This window comes from Perissodus microlepis, chromosome 11 (genome assembly GCF_051167445.1).
Source record: "Perissodus microlepis isolate ML-2025 ecotype Zambia chromosome 11, ASM5116744v1, whole genome shotgun sequence".
Classification (NCBI taxonomy): Eukaryota; Metazoa; Chordata; class Actinopteri; order Cichliformes; family Cichlidae; genus Perissodus; species Perissodus microlepis.
This window is the reverse complement of record NC_140471.1, coordinates 6,316,044-6,335,318: the sequence shown is the minus strand read 5'-3', so window position 1 is coordinate 6,335,318 and position 19,275 is coordinate 6,316,044. Positions and strand designations below refer to the sequence as shown.

Sequence of the window (19,275 nt, the reverse complement as noted above, 5' to 3'; positions counted from 1 at the left end):
TATTGTGTTTAACAAGAAGTTGAGTCATGTAGTCTGGAGGTTGTCCATGCAAGGGTGAGAATATTAAAATTAATTCTAAAATAAACTGGGAGTCAATAAAGAGAATAAAATGTCAGCTTGCCTGCTAGAGTCTGTTAAGAGTCTGACCGTAGCATTTTGTGTTGCTTGGAGACATGGCTGAGATTTATCTGCTATAATCTAGGTGCAGTGACACAAAAGCCTTAACATTTCAGAAGAGTAGACTATAATTCACAATTTTGAAATATTCCTTAAATAAAAGAAACAGAAAAGTGAAAACTCACTGGTTCGGGATAAACAGTCAACTAGGGTGTATAGCCTATGCAGTTGGTGAGGCTTAAAAGACACATACAGTTGAATGTCATTAGCATAGAAATGATAAAAAACGGCAGGCGCAAAGATTAAATGATACCTACTTAAGAAAACATGTAAAATCAGAATAACAGTGGACCCAGGATTGAACCTTGTGGAGGTTAAACAAGCAATCTAAGAGGAGAAGGTGTACGCGCGAACAAAATGTCCTTCTAGAGCAGGGGTGGGGAACTCCAGATGTGTCCTTGATCCAACACAGCTGATTTAAATGGCTAAATTACCTCCTCAACATGTGTTGAAGTTCTCCAGAGCCCTGTCATTTAATTCAGATGTGTTGACCCAGGGTGGTATCTAAAACCTGCAGGACACCAACCCTTGAGGCCTGGAGTTCCCCACCCCTGATCTAGAAGAAAAGGATGATGATGAATTTACTGATTATTCAGAGATAGAAACCAAAATCTTGAATAGTAATCAATAGCATCAAAGACAGCACTAAATTCAAGCAGTATGAGTACAGAACAATTTCCTACATTAGGTGCCATTAGAAGATCATTGTAGACCTTTAAAAGAGCAGTTTCAGTTACATACTGGCATTGAAGTGTATGATGGTTAATATACAGCAAATATAACAGGGTAGGCCACTCATCGATTACCATGTATGAATTTTTAATGTAATCAATCTTTTCAGGCTTTACCATAACTACAGTCCAGCTCTTCAGCCAAATACCCACGTACCACTATGGCTATCATCGGTTCTGGCTTTGATGACCATTCCTTTAGCAGTGATGAGAGTTACAACCACCTCTTCATAGACACAGAGAACACTGTAGTCAAAGGCTTGTACTTCCAGCGTGGTCAGCTGCTCCGTGGACGTGATGCCTCTTGGTTTGTGGATCCTTCCTTGCAGGCCCTCATCAATGTGGGAGGTATCCGGTATGCTTTTCCCTGGAGTACTTTGGAAGATTTCCCCCAGAGTCGCCTGAGTCACCTCCACTCCTGCACCACCCTGAGAGAGATAGCAGAGTTTTGCGATGACTACGACCCCTTGTGTCATGAATTCTTTTTTGATCGAGACCCTTTAGCCTTTCAGGTGATCTTCAACTTCCTGGGCTGTGGGAAGCTCCGCGTGCTGCAGGATGTCTGCAATGTAGCTCTGCATACTGAGCTGCTGTACTGGGGCATCGATGTAGGACAGATGGCACCCTGCTGCCACCACCGCATCATGTGCTCTGTGGATGAGGTGGTGCAGCACCAGCGCAAGGAGGAAGAGTGGAGGGAGAGGACAAGAGTGATGAGAGCAAATGCAGAGCAGGGAAGCTTCTTCCACAAGCTGGGAGAAGCAGTGGAGAACCCCCACTCTGGTTTTGCAGGCAAAGTGTTTGCCTTCATGTCTGTCATGATGGTTGTGGTCACTGTAGTCAGCCTGTGCATCAGCACCATGCCAGACCAGCAGCAGCAAGAATCTATGGTATGTACCAACCAAAGCAATGGTGTGCACGACCATGTATTTTTTTTAACTTCAAATATGAAATGAGAGTTTGCACTGTGGCACAGTTTATGATAAATAAGGGTCATTTTGAACTGTGAATCATGCAAAGCTACTCTTTAAAGTCCCATTTAAAGCTCACAGACTGTCGCTGTACATATTGGTATTATCTGCATTTTACCAGCCCCGGTACACTAGGTATTAAGTTTGAACTGCAATATTCTAGTGTATTGCTTGTATTGCAATACTATAGCTTAATGCTTCAGTCAGAGTGGAAGCATATTTTTTTGTTAGTATTGGCCACTTTGGCCAGTGGGGTCATTTTAAGGGAACATGTCTTAATGTGGAGGCAGCTGTGGCTCAGGACGTAGTCTGAATTGTCTACAAATTGGGATGTTGGTAGTGGTGTGCGGATCGATATTGAAATATCGATTCTTCTGATACTAGTAATTTATGTTCTAGAATCGATTCTCATATTAAAATATCAATATTTTAGTACTTTGGGGTAAATTTGTAGTTTTTCATTAACAGGAACACAGTGTAGTGCCATATCACCCTATTAGAGCACTTTGCTCTCACACTGCAGGTCTACTTGTTGTTCCTAGAGTATTTAAAAGTAGAATGGGAGGCAGAGCCTTCAGTTTTCAGGCCCCTCTTCTGTGGAACCAGCTTCCAGTTTGGATTCAGGAGACAGACACTATCTCTACTTTTAAGATTAGGCTTAAAACTTTCCTTTTTGCTAAAGCATATAGTTAGGGCTGGACCAGGTGACCCTGAATCCTCCCTTAGTTATGCTGCAATAGACATAGGATTGAGTTTTTCCTTTCCAGTCACCTTTCTCACTCACTATGTGTTAATAGACCTCTCTGCATCGAATCATATCTGTTATTAATCTCTGGCTCTCTTCCACAGCATGTCTTTATCCTGTTTTCCTTCTCTCACCCCAACCGGTCGCAGCAGATGGCCCCGCCCCTCCCTGAGCCTGGTTCTGCCAGAGGTTTCTTCCTGTTAAAAGGGAGTTTTTCCTTCCCACTGTCACCAAAGTGCTTGCTCATAGGGGGTCATATGATTGTTGGGGTTTTCTCTGTATCTATTATTGTGCGATCTACTGTACAATATAAAGCGCCTTGAGGCAACTTTTGTTGTGATTTGGCGCTATATAAATAAAATTGAATTGAATTGAATTGGAAAGAAACTATATCATTCGGATCGTCTAAATTGGAAGGAACTACTTCCACTTACGCCTTTCATGGTCATATGCAAAATATGCCTGTATAAATGTGTCGCGGCCCCTGGCGTGCGCACTCACAACAATGGCTGAGTGTAAACGGAGTGGACGTATTTTACCTCCACATACAGCCAAGATGCGGTTTGCCATACATGTGGCAAGACAGTGAGGTGTTGTGGCAACACCATTAACCTTGTCAAACACCTCAGAGTAAATCCTATCACAGAATATGATGAGCTTATGTTGAGGCGAACTGAAGAGGAGGAGAGGGACAGGTGCTGCTGGTGCAAGACAGACATCTCTCGCAGAGTCCTTTAGTGCTGCAGGCAGGCAACGTGTTCACATAGCGCACAACTTCAGGTTTTTTTTATTTCTATGTGATAATTCTGCATTATTAAGCAATAAAAACAAGTAGTCTGATGTCCTGTAATCATTATGAAGCTATATTATTACAATTACATAATACAATTATATATTGTATTATGAAATACTGTACAATGAAACATTAAGTTTTTGTACACAGCATCAGTATCGTCAATACCCTGAATTTTACTTGGTATCTGATCGGAAAGCAAATCAGTGGTATCGCACATCATTAGATGTTGGTGGTTCGCTCTGTCTTCTCCAGCCAGCATGTCAAATTATCCAAGAGCAAAATACTGAACCTACCGCCCCCGGTGCATCCATCAGACTGTGATGGTGCTTAGGTATAAAAAAAATCGCTTACATGAATAGATGTATGATTGTGTGAATGAGGCTTGGAGTAAAAAGTGCTTTGATTGATCAGTCAGAGTAGAAAAGTGCTATTTAACCACCAGTCAATTTAATGTGACTTTAAAATTTGGAACAACCTTTAGAGAGATGGTAAATAAATTCAGTTAGACCTCTTTGATCAGTCAGTACTTAATGTACTTACTGTACTTTCGTTATGTTTCTAAGTTGAACCATGTGTGGAACTTCAGATTTGACCCAATGAATTAGATTCTGTAGTTTCTGACCGTATTTATAAGTTTTTAGTTTTATCCTTGTTTAGTTGCTCATGTATTTATTTGTTGCTACTAGGTAGACATAAAAAGAGTTTAGAGAGCTGCAATCTGCCACATGCATGGCACCACAAAATTGCTTGGCTCACAGTTGGCATCAGCAATTTTGTGGCAATTTTTTACAGATGGAAATTACCTTGACCAACACTATGTAACAGTTAGCTCTCAAACCAGTCAAAATGTGGTCTGGTTTTCAAAGGGAAAACAGGCTACATATTAGCACAACCATCATCATAACCTTGGTGGAAGAAAGGTACTAAACTAGTGTTTTGCACCAATGCTGGTTATCAGCCTACAAGATAATTATTAATATATATTTAGATCAATTAAACTTACCCATGGATTTCTGTCTTTTGTTACTCTTGCAGGGTGAATGCTCTCAGAAGTGCCGAAACATGTTCTTGGTAGAGTCGATTTGCGTGGCTTGGTTCACCTTGGAGTTTCTGGTGCGATTTTTCCATGCACAGAGCAAGCTGGAGTTCATTCAGGGACCACTCAACATCACTGATATAGCCGCCATCTTGCCCTACTATGTTTCCCTGTTTCTTGAGTTTAAGGACGAAACAGTGCACGATATTGTTGCTGGTGCAGGGAAGAGCACTCTAGATAAACTGGGTCTAATCCTGCGCGTGATGAGGGCCTTGCGTATCATGTATGTCATGAAGCTGGCCCGTCACTCTATGGGTCTGCAGACTCTGGGGCTGACCATGCAGAGAAGCGTAACTGACTTTGGCCTGCTGCTGCTCTTCATCTGTGTCGCCGTGGCCCTCTTTTCTCCACTTGTCCACCTTGCTGAAAGTGAGCTGGCTCCAAATGCTGCTAGAACTCCCCAGCTAATGTTCAGCAGCATCCCAGCATCATACTGGTGGTCCATCATCTCCGTGACCACCGTGGGGTATGGAGACATGGTGCCACACAGCATTCCCGGCCAAGTGGGGGCGCTAATCATCATCTTAGCAGGGATCCTCATCCTGTCTTTCCCTTCCACATCTATCTTCCACACTTTTAACCGCACTTACAATGAACTTAAAGAAGAGCACAAGAGGCTGTGGAAGGAAGAGAGGGGTGCTGAGCTTGCCACTGAGGCTGAAGAAAGCATGAAAGAAAGAGAAACATGGCCTGATAATTGGCCTGAAACTGATTTTCTGCCTGATCTAGATGATCATTATTACTTCTTCATGAAAGACATTCAAATGCTGGATAAGAACACAAGCCATCAACCACTTATTGCTCCTGCTACATTTTGATTATATGAAAATACATTCCTGATGGGACTTGGTGTACACTCAGAAAAGCTGTAGGAGGTAGAAAATATGGATATTGACATTATTTTTGTGATGATTGTGATGGCAAACTGGAAACTGCACCTAGAACAGAAACAGCTGCATTATACTGATAACAAAACTTCCGCTCTCAGGAAGCATCTGCACAGACAGATGCTAACACAAAGCTAGCCAAGAACCGAAACTAATGTTAAGGCAGTGATGAGCAGTCAGGGTTGTAGCAATGCAGCCTTTATTTTTTTCTCTTCAAGTTCCTACAGTAGTGTTCATATGTAAATGGTACAAAAAAATCATGTGTCCTAAGTAGGACAGGGATTTGTGTTGGTGTGTGGGACTGTAGCTTAAGGTTTATATTATCAGTGTGTAATACATTACTTTTTGAGTAATCATCCCAACATTGTTCACCTACCTTTGTCATGTCTGCTTAAATGTAAATGTAGTGTATAATTGATTTATTATTTGAGTACTGTGAACATTTATTGTAAAAACATTTATTGATCCACAAATTCATTAGTTTCTTGGTCAAAAAGGGGATAGCCCTACATTTGATAGTGGAAAGTAGAGGCAGACAACTCCTTTAACAATAGTTACTGACAAAATGCTGATGCAACACTGTTTGTTGAAAATCAATGTGTTTTAATGCTTTAATGCTATTAACCAGAAACCACTTTTTGTCCAACAGAGGGCAGACATGTTCACTAAACAAGCCCTGAAGAAAACTACAGCATGTCACTGTGGAAAGGATTTTCTCTGCTGCAGACTGCAGTACAATAATTACATAGTAATTGTTTCAGTGATTATACCCTGAAGGGAGACATAAATCTAAGATATGCCCACATTAGTTTATAGTCTTAATACAAGGTGGACTCTTGAAGCTGTTATCACTAAAGTCTGTGCCACGCAGGTGCATCACGCCTGGAAATGATCTGAAAGCGACTGATCCGGTCTGGTGATTTGAGTGCAACAGGAAGGCAGAGTTGGGCTTCTGGGATATGCACAAAACCCTGGATTACTACAGAGGCCTGTAAAAGAATGGAAAAAAGTTAATTCTGGATGCAGAGTGTTTGCCTCTGATGAGAGACAGGGATGCCAGGAGTTCACCAACAAAGAGTGGCATGAGGTTTAAGATGGAAAGAACAGGAGTGAGCCAGGGAGAAGGAGGGGAAACAGAGGCGGAGGAGGGAATGAAGGCCAGTTGGATTTAAAAGTTTGGCCAACCTTGAACAAATAAAACTAACTTCGCTTTTTTTTTTTTTCTTTCAGAATAGTTTGGCCTGCTTTTACTTAGAAAGTGTCAGAGCATCATTGCATTGAAACAGACAATGAATGGCTACCAAGGACTCTTGATCATTGGGAATGGTTCTGGGGCAGCTGGCTAGTCATAGTACTTCCAGGTCAACATTCGCACCGACTAAAATGTCAGTAATAAATGTCATTAAAAAAAATCATGATCAAAAAGCTTGAAGATCAAACTGCATGTCTGCAAGGTGGAAAAGTATGGCAACCTAACCTGACTGCAGAGGAGCTGCAGGAAGGTGTTGCTGACACTTGAGTAGTTGTCCACTCCAATGAGCAGCAGTTTTGCACAAACAGAAACCACATCTCATTACCAAAAGAGATCAAAAGGACCCCCTTTTTTAATCACAAAGGCCTAAAGTCTGTGGAGCAACATTTGGATGACTCAGATTGCTTTAAAATAAGCCATGATCAGTAAAGGTATGTTGGGTTTAAAATGGGGGTAAAAAAAACAAAAAACAATTAATAACACCTCACCAGCTGTTAAACATGGAAGTTGACCTATTGTCTTCTCAGGTTTCTCAGGTTGTGAATCAATGAGTAGCTTGGAAGCTGTCCAGATAGATATTATATAGTGAGGCAAAAATACACTAAAGCTTCTCGGATGAGCCACTGGAATGTGAATGAAAATCCGAACTCTTTCCTTCATAAAGGTGACATTTGACGATCTCCCCTGTATCCTTAATGATGAGATCTGACACCTCAGTATATATCAGTAGAGATCACCTCCACTAATGTCTGATGCAAATACATGCTTCAAGAGGCAAAGAGTTAAAGATATAGGAACCTGTAAGACAGATTAATGCCATTATTTTATGCAAGTTATAATTTTAAAATATTTAATAACCCCAGGTTACCCGAATTTTTGTAGGCATGTACATGTGTTTCTTTGTACATTTGTCGCTTCAACATGAATCTGTTTACATAGCAATATATTGGGGGCAAAAAGAAAATCGTAAATGACGTAATCTTTGGGGGCTTAGAAGATTTATGTTTAGGTTGGGGTGACGTTTTGGTTAGGTCCTTTGGAGGGACAGAAACATGTAAGCACGTGTGTTTATATGACTACTTGTGATGTGGTACCCTCTGTTCTCTGGTTCATGGGAATCGCAAGCCTGTCATTACTTTTTTTCCTGATATAAAATCACCAGAGGAATGTCTGCACCACACTCACACACTTTGTGTCTGACATCCCACTAAAACCATTTCCACACTGCCCCTAAAAGCCTCTTGCACTAAAAACAGCTTGTCTGCTCAATTGACCCTCAACCCTCGGCTGCTTGGAAGCTGCTGACTGCTCTCAGTCACTGTAACTGTGTATTTAAAGGTAAAGCAGGGCTTGCACTACAAAAAACAAAGTTCCAGTAACAGCAACAGCAGCTGTGCTCCAAATCAGAGTGTGCTATTTAAAATAATCACAAAATAGATCTTAAGCTACAGCTCTGGGGCCTGAATTCAAGTCAAACGTAAAAAAAGAGAACCTGAACCACTACTTATTCTAATTTTATAATAAAAATGGATCAAATGAGTAGTTTAAATGTAAATGAAAGGAAAAGGAAATGATCACACAGCTCTTTAGTTTGAATTAAGTTTGCAGAACTTGATAGCATCTTTCAGTTCATTCATTTTGTGTTCTGGCAAGTATATTTTGCTGTTTTTCCATCCAAAATTCTTTGATTCTTTCACCTGTTTTCAGTGAAAGCCTCTAATAAGCAAACATACAGACATAGTTAGATTCTACTAGATGGATCTAGTCGAGCATTTAGAAGTTAAAGAGTCAAATAAGACGGGGTGAAGATCAAAACTAGAGCTAAAAGTGGATTAACACTGGACCTACTCTGCATTTGCATGTGAAAACTGCTTTTTCTCAGCTCCTGACAAGGTGTCAGGAGCAAGGTGAAGCAGTAGCCACAGCAGCATTACAGCACAAAAAAAATGAAATGTAGTACAGCTACGAATAGTCTGGAAAGGGACATTATAAAGTCTTATGAAGTGAATGGAAAAGAATTCTTAGCGTGCAATTTTAAATTATGCTTGATTTCTTTTCACACAAATTTCTCTCAAGAATAGAAAACAGAGTGACACAAAAACAAGATGTGACTAAGTGACAAAGACAGATTAGGTGATGAAAACTTCTATACAAGACACAATAATTTCTACTGTGAGCTCCAGGATGTTTTCTTTGTATACAAGGCTGACCAGTGTGCTGCTGCTCTTTGTGGATTTAGCAAACCAAATTCAATCGATGTTACAAGAGCTATCGTGGCGATTCTCCAAGCCCTACAGATGACAAAGTGTATATAAAGGTGGAATTTAATGACTCTGTGACACTGACATGAACACCGCTGCTGCTCAGCACTAGTCCAATATATTACATCACTGTTAACATTACCACAGTACTACAAACTAAACACTTTAGCAGTACACTTCCTGGTAATTTGATGTAACCTTTGAATAACACAAAATTGTAAGACATCCGTTTGTTCTGCAGGTTGTTTCACTAAATGAAAACACAACTTCAGAACAATATCATATGTAGGCCCATTGTGTGATTAAAAATCCTGAAATAAATGAGGAAATTTAATATAGCCTGTTAAATTCCTATGGAATTTTTCCCAACAGTGTTTCTATCCTATTCAATTCAATTCAATGTTATTTTTACAGTGTCATATCACAACAACAGTCGCCTCAAAGTGCTTTATATCAGCTAGACCCTACAATAATACAGTGCATACAGAGAAAAACCCAACAATCATATGACCCCCTGTGAGCAAACACTTTGGCGACAGTGGGAAGGAAAAACTCCCTTTTAACAGGATGAAACCTCTGGCAGAACCAGGCTCAGGGAGGGGCGGGCCATCTGCCAGGACCAGCTGGGGAGAGAGAAGGAAGACTGGATAAAATACTCATGCATCATGGGAATCCCCCAGCAGCCTACGCCTATTGCAGCAAATGTTTGCTACCTATAAAGTTTGTATCAAATGAGCAGTCCTTGCCTTTCAAAACCGCTTACCTTTTTCCTCTCCTGTCCTGTAGTTTCCATCTCTGAGTCCAGTTCATCTACCATTCTTTTGTCTCTCTAGTTGTTCATTAGCTTGCAGACACATTATGTAAACGACTCATTATGTAAATGTTCCAGACCATTTCAGCCTCATGTGGAATAAATGTTGCATAAGTCACATATTTTTTGTCTCTTTGTCTCAGATTGGCACATCATAAAAATAAAATGTGTGGAGTAAAAGTAAAAAGTTGTTACCTGAAAATTCTAATAATAATGAAGTATTGAAGTATTTGTACTTTGTTACGTTTATGTCTACATGCTGGTGGAAGCATGGCATTGCATTAAGTGTCTGCAACCCAAACAGGTTTCCCCCATCTAAATCTAGAGCCCTTACCACTGTCAGTGTTGGGAAGGTTACTTTTAAAATGTATTCCACTACAGATTACAGAATACATGCCCCAAAATGTATTTTGTAACGTATTCCGTGTAACGTATGAGAGTAACGTATTCTGAATACTTTGGATTACTTAATATATTATCATGCTTTTTACAACTACATAAATGTACTATTGCTGTGTGATTTATTGCTATTACTGAAGGTCCGCAACTCCGAACCATAGTAAAGGGACCTCTGGCTAATACGTCGGATTCGTGTCGGGCTCGTAGCCGAAAACTAGCTTTACTTTGTTGTCTGGGTCAACTTTGCTAGCGAGAGACAGAGAGAGGTGTTGAAAGGCTGCTCCAACGGGACTTATTGTTTCGGAGGAAAACACGAACACAGTGTACAGTCCAGTCTTAATAGCTTACTTACAACTGGGCTCGTCAGGCACTCTTCTTGGCTGCAGTGGTTATTATTTACATGCTTCCAGCTCTCGTTTCTGCTCGATGACAGCTCGAAGCTCCTTTTTCTCCCTCCCTCGCTCACAGACACATAACGGGTATGGCAGTCCATTCTCCCTGCAGCACGGACTACACTGCCCATCAGGCTACATTCTTTAGCGCTATGCCTGTAGCATTCTGCCTATTAGCTTAGCACAACAACAACAACAACAACAACAACAACAACAAAAAGGCGCTCTCTCACCCAGGAAACACACAGTCATCCTGTAACCATGGTAACCGTAACGCTGCCGCCTGGAACAATAGAACATAGCTGTCAAACAAAACCCAAACAGTCCTGACCTGCGACAATATGAAACAGGAAAATACCGCCGTGTAATCCATTTATTTCAGCAAAGTAATTGTATTCTAAATACCACCTTTTTAAATGGTAACTGTAACGGAATACAGTTACTCATATTTTGTATTTTAAATACGTAACGGCGGTACATGTATTCCGTTACTCCCCAACACTGACCACTGTTAATCCATTTGTTTATACTGATGCATGTGCAGTGGATTAGATTTCTTTATAGTATATGAAAGGGAATCCTTGTATTGTCAATTGCAGAAAACCTCAGCATCTCGGCATTGCATGCATATATAAATGGAATGATTGATAAAGCTTTGCAGCCTTTGCAGTTAGCAACTAAAGAGCAGATATTTCCTCAGTTGTGGAGGACAAAGTCAAGCTGAAAGTGAAACAAACACATAAGTAGCTCTGTATCTAAATAGGTCAGCTGATAACTAATGTAATTACCATAACTTTGTGAGGTGGGGATTGCTCTGCTGCCTCTAACTGGTCAAACATGAATAAATGCAGCTTTCACTTTTAAATCATTTTAGTTTCACTTACCTGATCCAAATACATTAAAGCCTAAACCACTAAAATTACATTTATTGTACTTCTGACCCCAAAAAATTTTAACATAAATTTACATATTTGATTTATAGTTTTTTGCTACATCTGGCATGTTTTGTGTAGTTTATTGCTTACAGCTTTTGATCTTAAGCAAACAAAAACATATAAGTATGTTATGGCTAGAGAAATGACACTGATGATGTAGAAGTCTCATAAACTAATGATACAGTTGGAGTTGGAAGTGATGTTAGATTTGAACAAAACAGTCATAAAAAGGAAACATGACACAGTTTTAATTAACTGCTTTTGAAAAAAAAAAATCAGTGTCAACAGAATCAGCATACAGATATATTTAATTCTTAAAAGATTTACAATATCTTACATATGGTACATATTCTATTGAAAAGCGGGATAAACGATCTTTGGCACACTCAGTTTCCTGGTGATACAGACAGAAAACATACACAGTTGTAAAAAATACATCTTTATATAGTCTTTTGATCTCTGCATAAGCGCTGTAGAAGGAAGACTTTCCCTTTTAGCTTTGATTTGTCATCTGTATTACAGTTTATGTCTCTGTGTACAACGTGCTTGCTTATCTGGAAAACAAAGTTAAGGCATAGCTTGGTAGAAAGAAAAAGAGAACACACACATACATTCACACACCCACAGACACGTATTCCTTTAATTTCCTGCTGGTGAGGATGGAATCTGTAGCATCATTAGTGTTAAGGCGCTGCTGACAGTTTGGCTCAAAGTTGAACACACAAAGGCACTTTCAGGCAAAGGCACGTTAGAGTACATAAAAACATCTGTAATAAGTAGTAGGTGGTAAAGTGCACACTGAATATCTTTGGTATAGGATGTATTGCCCAGTTTGTTTCTCATGGAGAGACCTTGAAGAGAAGCCCGTCAGACTCGCCACGCTCAGCGTATCTCGAGAAGCTTCCAGTTATCTTTTTTGGTTCTGTAGCTATCAGCTGATTATGTCGAGCCACATCTTAGATGTGGCGAAGACCAAAAGCATCCAATGACAGATGACGCTGCGACTCACACTTGGCTTGGCTCAAAGTCCTACAAGAGCTGAGCTCCAGGACACTATTCAGAGTTTAGTCCTCAGTCCCATCCCAGGAAGTGGCATTTTTCTCACTTCTTGTCGCTAATGGAGCAGTCCACAGCTATGATGTTTTGTATTTCTGTAATTTTCACTTCCTCCTCTGGGATCTCCACCTCCACTGGGATCTTTAGTTCCTCTACAATCTTCTCCGCCGAGGAGCTCCGGCTGGACAGCTTGCCCATCTCGTCTTCCAGCTCAGAGATGCGTTCGGCAATGCAGTGTGCAGTGAGGCGGGCCTCGGGATCGTGGTCCCAGCATTCCTTAATGGTGGCGCACATCACTGCCATGCCCTGTAGAGGGAGGCAGAGAGCATGTGTTATCAGATAGAAACCTTTTAAAAGAGAGAGAGTGCTAGGAGAATTCTACAAAAGCAAAGATGAGTGCAGAAATAAAACTATTCTATATATGTAGTTTTTATATCCCAGTGACCACTGAAATAAAAGTCAGATAATTCCAAGATAGTCACGGAATGCTGAGACTTGGTTAGTTTAGTTAAAAATTTCTTACACATGAAATCAAACCAGTTATAGTGGTTCTAAGAGAAGTTATAAATGTACAAGCACTGAAGTTAAAAAGCAAATTAAAAGCAACACTTTCATTATTTAGAAGCAGTGAACTCAGTCGGTTTTAGATGTTACAAATGCATAAGGCAGCTTTCACCTCATTAAACCAAAGTTTAGCTAATTGCCATTTTACAGTGAGCAGAGTAAAGTTGGAGGCACCTCTACTGGGACTAAACTGTTATTAAAACCAAACCTGTCTCCGTATTTAGAAGGTGGCTGACTGTAGCACAGTCAGCAAAGAGGCTGCCTGGAACCGCTAAAAAGGTTGTAGTATTTATTGTACTTCAACTTTAATGCATCACATTTGTTAGAGAGCAATGTTCTTTTTTTCCTGCCTTCCTTCTCTCACCCCAACCGGTCACAGCAGATGGCCGCCCCTCCCTGAGCCTGGTTCTGCCGGAGGGTTCTTCCTGTTAAAAGGGAGTTTTTCCTTCCAACTGTCGCCAAAGTGTTTGCTCACAGGGGATCATATGATTGTTGGGTTTTTCCCTGTATGTATTATTGTAGGGTCTACCTTACAATATAAAGATCCTTGTGGCAACTGTTATTGTGATTTGGCGCTGAATTGAATCTTCCACTTATGTGATTGGCATTTATGTCAGCATTAACATGTCTCTCTGTCTCTGCTGTCTTCACACAAACAAGCAAAGCAATTTATGATTAGGATTTACCAAAAAGATGGATTGAATATAGGGAAAGTGTTAAATGCAAAACTGTTTAAAGAGCAAAGAGACGAGCCACAGCCTATGCTGAAAAATGTTTTCAAGTGTCAAAGGCTGGCTTTTACTCTTTTACTGCAAAAATTAGTTTTTAAAACTTGTTTTCACTCCATTGTGCTGATTAGCTATGAGTCCATCACACAGGTAAAATAATTAAACTAAACCAAAGAAAAATAATAATAAGCATAGAAAAATAAATAAACTACAACAAGTACAATGTACAAAAGGGGATACATTATCGTATAAATTAGTTAAACATACTATTACATTTAAAATGTACACTTGTGTTATATAAAATTATGTGTGCAAAAAATCGTGACAATAGATACATATTTACTAATGTAAAATATGAAACTTATTTGAGTGTTCACACTCAATTGATTGATTGTGTTATTTTAATTTTCATCCTAACTTTTGTTCTACATTGTAGAAAGCTGCATCGAAAATTTTGATTAGTACTGCAGTCTAACGCACTCACCTGGTGCCTGAGCCAGCTGTCGGGGATCTCAGGCCTCCCTCTGTCTCTCAGCACATTATCCTTCATGCTCTCCACACAGGGGTGCTCTCGCACTTTAGAGCCGTACGCCGGCTCGTAATCCTTTACTTCTGCAAAACACAAGCACAACTCACAGATCAGACATGGACTGCAGACCCTAAACTGAGCTGCAAGTAAACCACATCCTTCTTTACAGCCACTTGTATGTACCAGTATTTGTCATTTTCAAAATCTTGAAAGGTGCGTATGATGATATATGAAAATTTTAAGATAAAGAAGAAAAGGAAAGAGAGGGAGACTGAGTGTGACAGGTGGCTGAGTTAACCTTACTAGAAAGTGCAAACGCATCCTGGTATGAGGTCATTACACCCCAAAACCACTGAGCTTGAATTTCCACCCGAGCTTTGAGCCTTGTGCACTGGCACCAATAATGCTGACAGTGGGAAAGAATTGCTTTTATGAAGCCTTGGCGGGAGGAAAAATGCCCACTTTGGCACTCAAATGACGATCGTGTCTAAAAACAAACAAATCAGCTTCCGCTAATAAGCCATTATTTGCAACCTCAGAGCAAAGAACACCAAAATAACAATCTGTTATTTTTTTACTCTTTTATGCTCAAAAAATAGCTGGGGTGCAGGGGGTGGGAGGGCATCATGTTGAAACCATGAAAAATGAAAAACAAGGCTCTGGGATTGGGTCCAGACCTCATGAAACCGAACTCACAACAGCTGCACTCTGCCTCCAACCCCGGAAAGGAAGGCTCCCAGGATCTCACAGTTGCTGTGTAATGAGATACTAATCACTGCAAACTCATTTCTGTTTGCCCATCTGACACCGGAAATGATGTACAAATAATTAGCAAATAATCTATCCCTGGACGTCAGTGTTCTTATGCTTAATAACAAAGTGTTCTTCCCAACCTGTCAAACACTGGGTATTATTCTCTAATAAACTGTCATTTGTGCTACATTTTGCTGCAGTTTGCTTTTCTCTGTTCTGCTGCCTCCAAACCAATGGTCTTTGGAAGTCCATTTGATTCTAAAGGGAACTAAATCCTGACCTGGTGAGTCACACAGGTCACACACAGTCCGGTGTCTGGGTGGATCTCTGGGTGTTTTAGTCAGTTGAGGCTGACCACATTTTAGACCAGGTCTAAATATCCTTGACTCTATTTGGGCTAAGTACTCGGTTTTCCAAAATATTAGTCATGTTTGGTTAAGTTTCACTAGTTTGGTTTGCAATTCTTAAAGGCCTGCTGCTCAATGTTCGTTCGTGAACTTTCAACAGCCTCACAACCATTTAACTGGCACCTCTGAACCTTCAAATCATCTCACATTGTCTGCAACAGCACTTTAAGAACTTGGAAATTTTTCTAAACTTAAAGTGTATTTACCACCTTTGACCAAAGATGCAGTCATTGGTATGTCACTACCTATAGTAAAATCCTAAATTTCCAAACTCAATATCCTTTATAAGATACAGAAGTCATTTCTCAATATTTGCCATCTACATGCATTTTTCTATATTTTCACTACCTAAACATTTTTGGTACAGTATAAATTATGCTATACTATAATTTGCTATTACCGTTAAAACTACAGCTACAAATTTTACTCCCTTGTTTGTTTAAAATGACACTAGAAATGATGGGAGATTACACTGGAAGTCAAGGGCTGCATTATGAAGCACTACTAGAGCAAGCTAGGCTAACACACAGCTGTCACTTAAGCTAACCAGTGTTTTTTTTCTGCATGTATCTTTAATAAAGGACTTATTATCTGATTAAGCTTTACGTGATGAGTGTCAATTCCCCATTTTCAATTTATTTATGTACAGTGAGAGAGTGGAAACACGAATTCAGAAAGACCAGAGTTGAGGAAAGCGGCACCTGTAGCTGTTCAAATTCCCATTTAATCTCAAAGTACTTAGTAAATGTCTACATAGCTATGTATATTTCCATATCAACTAGATGCTTTGATGTAGTGGTTAGCAGAATGATGCGGTGAAATATATGATAAGTGATGCAGTTTCATATAACCACGTGCAGCCCTGCTGCTTATCCTCAAATACAGGAAGTTAGGAGGTTGGGGTAAAATTCCGCAGACAGGAAACTGGAGGGCTAGGATTGGGACTATGTGCAGAAACGCTGACTCTACAGACCCACACTTCCTGTTTTGACATGTGGAAGTTCCCTCAGTTTTAGTATTTTAAAACAGGACCCAGCTGGGCATGGCCCATTCCCTGCAGGGCTATTTATGCCAGGCCTGGTATTGTCCTCTGCTTTCTGCTGTTTAGATCTCCTGCTGTGGAGCTGGTATAAATACCACACATTTTCCTGGACTGCATACAGCTGAAGCACAGAGTTGAAAACAGAAATAAAAAGAGGTGGAGTACCTTCTAAACATCAAGACATCACAGAGTGGAAAAGGTCCTATTTCATGCTCCATTACTGATTTGGCTCTTGTACACTTGTCCTTTTTCTGTGAATGATACATGGGGACTACACGTGCGGTCTACATGAGGTGAGGCCTGTTTTCCTTCTCTGGACCTTTGAAAAGCTATGAGAAGAATTTCATCTGAGAGGAGATTTCAAAAGAGACTGCAACCAGAGCTTCAGTCTCACTTTCCTCTTGCTGTCTGGGGCCCGCAGTTAAAATCCCGGTATATTCAATCTAAGTGCTGGAAAGTGGTTTACGACAGTTTCCTTTTCAGATTATCTGTCTGAAACCTTTGTGGCCTGAAGGTTAGCAGAAACCCCGTGGCTGGCTACGCTGTCTGGGATCTGCTATCTCCAGACAAACATCTCCATGTTTGGCGTTTGAGAGATTTCAGACTCTCGAGAGAAGTATAACATGAAACTGATCCCACACTGATGCAAAACAAACTACATTGCAAGAAATGAACCTGCGTAAACTCTAATGAACCACACTGTCATCGAAACAAAATCTCCTCTCCACAGAAACAAAGAATCCGCCCATCTCTAGAGAAAGTTGTGGGCTGAATTCCTGTGGCAGGTTTGTGGCTAGCACTTGGGGTGCTGTGAAGTTTAATGTCAGTGCTGTTAGTAGTACTTTGATTGGGGGGGGGGGGGGGGGGGGGGGGTTACAAGTTGAAATAGCAGATTCCCTCCAAATGAATACCTGAAACTTAAAAGAAAGAAGCAGTCAGTCCTATCTTCATGTCTGTTCTCATTTGATTGGTTTGTTTGGAATTACTGTATTCTTCAGCTCTTTGTCTGTTTAGTCTTATTTGACTTGTCTTTTACTGTTATTGCTCTTTATCTGCGTTATTTTTATTTTAATGGGTAATTTAGTATCTGACCGGAGATGACACACTTAGTTATCTTGAAACATTTACACTCAGCTGCCAGTTTATGTAAGATACACTTAGCTAAAAATAACTAAAAGCTATTTAGAGAATTTAGAGAAAAAGAAAAGAAAAAAAGCCACCAACAGAGATGTTATAGTAATATAAAATAGTATATTGCACAGCTATGACATCAAAATTATGTGGCGCATGGACCTGGGTCCTTTGAGGGTGTCCTGTGGAAGCCTGTTGGTTGTAAGACTTAAGTGGGTCAAGCTCACTCTCCTGCACCTGGTGCATTTATTGTTCACCCAACCATCCATTTTCTACTGATTATACATCAGTTTAAAATGAGATTCCAATGCAAGGATGCTTCATTGAATTAAACACCTGTTGCTTCAACTCTTCTCTTCTTGTGTGTGTCTCTCTCCCCCTCCTTACTTTGCATCTCTGATAAGAGGGAGTAAGACATGAGAAGAGGATGAGAGGAAAGGGAGGACGTGCAAACTAAGAAATGAGAAAAGGGGTATATCTTAAGAGTTCCACTTCCTGTGAAAATGTTGAAGAAAATATCCTGCTAGGGAACATGGCGTACCCCTGTTGTTGCCAGAGGTACAGCAACAGTTAGAGGGGTGTTAACTGTTAAAGTAAGCAGCACACATGTATCCAAGATTTCCCAGTAGAAAATTGCATTGTAATAAAATTGTAAATATTCTTCACCGTACGTGTAATAATTTTAAAATTAGTCACAAACTAAGTCCTACACACTCAGTGTCGAGAAATTCTTCAATCTAAACATCATCAGGGCAGGATTGTTCTTAAGGGCTAACCACGTTACTTTTAGCTAAACGGGTCGAATGAACTGGCAACTGAGATTACAATAACCCTACAGTAATTACAGAGAGTGGTATCAGTCTTGTCTAAGGTAAAAAGTGAGCGTATTTCCAAAATGTTGATCATTAACTTCTGTGTTCTTTTAGCTTTTTATCAACCCCTCACCAACTGCTGCTAATGGCAGTGTCCCTACGTGGCCCACAAGGCTTTTGCTTGGCATGGTGCAAACCTTTCTCCCTGCTCCATTTACTCTGCATAACCCTCAGCTCAGACTGAACATGCGGGCCCTGCTGCGCCCTGCAGGCTAATTCAGGATAAGTAAATAAAATGCTCAGAGACCCACGGAGAATGTACTATAAGTGACCACAACAACAATGCCAGAGCAGGGTAGTATTTCGATCCACCATTCTGACCCCTGTTGTTGCGGTGGAGACAGAGGAAATACACACACACACACACACACGCTCACACACACACACTCCCAGATTGAGACATGGAAACAGGATGAGATGAGGGCATCTGTCTAAGACCTCCATTTCTGTTACACTGTCTCCAGGTGACTCTCTTTACTCTGAAGAAACACACACACTCTGTGTAGACAGAGGAAATAAACACACACACACACACACACACACACACACACACACACTGTGTAGACAGAGGAAATAAACACACACACACACACACACACACACACACACACACACACTCCCAGATTGAGACATGGAAACAGGATGAGATGAGGGCATCTGTCTAAGACCTCCATTTCTGTTACACTGTCTCCAGGTGACTCTCTTTACTCTGAAGAAACACACACACTCTGTGTAGACAG

At 40.5% G+C, this 19,275-nt stretch overlaps 2 protein-coding genes and 1 long non-coding RNA gene across 4 annotated transcripts in view; 1 reads left to right on the top strand and 2 right to left on the bottom strand.

Moving 5' to 3' along the window:
* Positions 1-221: 221 nt before the first annotated feature.
* On the bottom strand, positions 222-10,956 carry LOC146377128 (uncharacterized). Its single transcript, XR_014801676.1, has 2 exons — positions 10,479-10,956; positions 222-1,336 (listed from the first exon to the last, which is right to left on the bottom strand). It is a non-coding gene; the product is annotated as an uncharacterized LOC146377128 (long non-coding RNA).
* Positions 1,070-6,587, top strand: LOC146377129 (voltage-gated potassium channel regulatory subunit KCNG4-like). Its single transcript, XM_084944343.1, has 2 exons — positions 1,070-1,798; positions 4,456-6,587. Exons 1-2 carry the CDS (start codon positions 1,070-1,072, stop codon positions 5,332-5,334), a joined length of 1,608 nt encoding a protein of 535 aa, XP_084800469.1. The 3' UTR covers positions 5,335-6,587.
* Positions 10,957-11,684: 728 nt separating the features above from the next.
* tgfbr2b (transforming growth factor beta receptor 2b) overlaps positions 11,685-19,275 on the bottom strand; it is a 43,688-nt gene continuing 36,097 nt past the window's right edge. For both annotated transcript variants that reach the window (XM_084942923.1, XM_084942924.1), the window contains 2 exons: positions 14,286-14,413; positions 11,685-12,815 (listed from right to left, as the gene is read on the bottom strand). In XM_084942923.1, coding sequence (XP_084799049.1) covers positions 12,555-12,815; positions 14,286-14,413 — 389 coding nt within the window. In that variant the 3' untranslated portion in view covers positions 11,685-12,554. The remainder of the gene's footprint in view (positions 12,816-14,285; positions 14,414-19,275) is intronic.

Bases quoted from the DNA above. Each gene is read 5' to 3' on its own strand.
- LOC146377129 (XM_084944343.1), top strand. From the start codon at position 1,070: ATGGCTATCATCGGTTCTGGCTTTGATGACCATTCCTTTAGCAGTGAT. The intron at 1,799-4,455 runs GTATGTACCAAC...TTACTCTTGCAG, and splicing joins AGCAGCAGCAAGAATCTATG to GGTGAATGCTCTCAGAAGTG.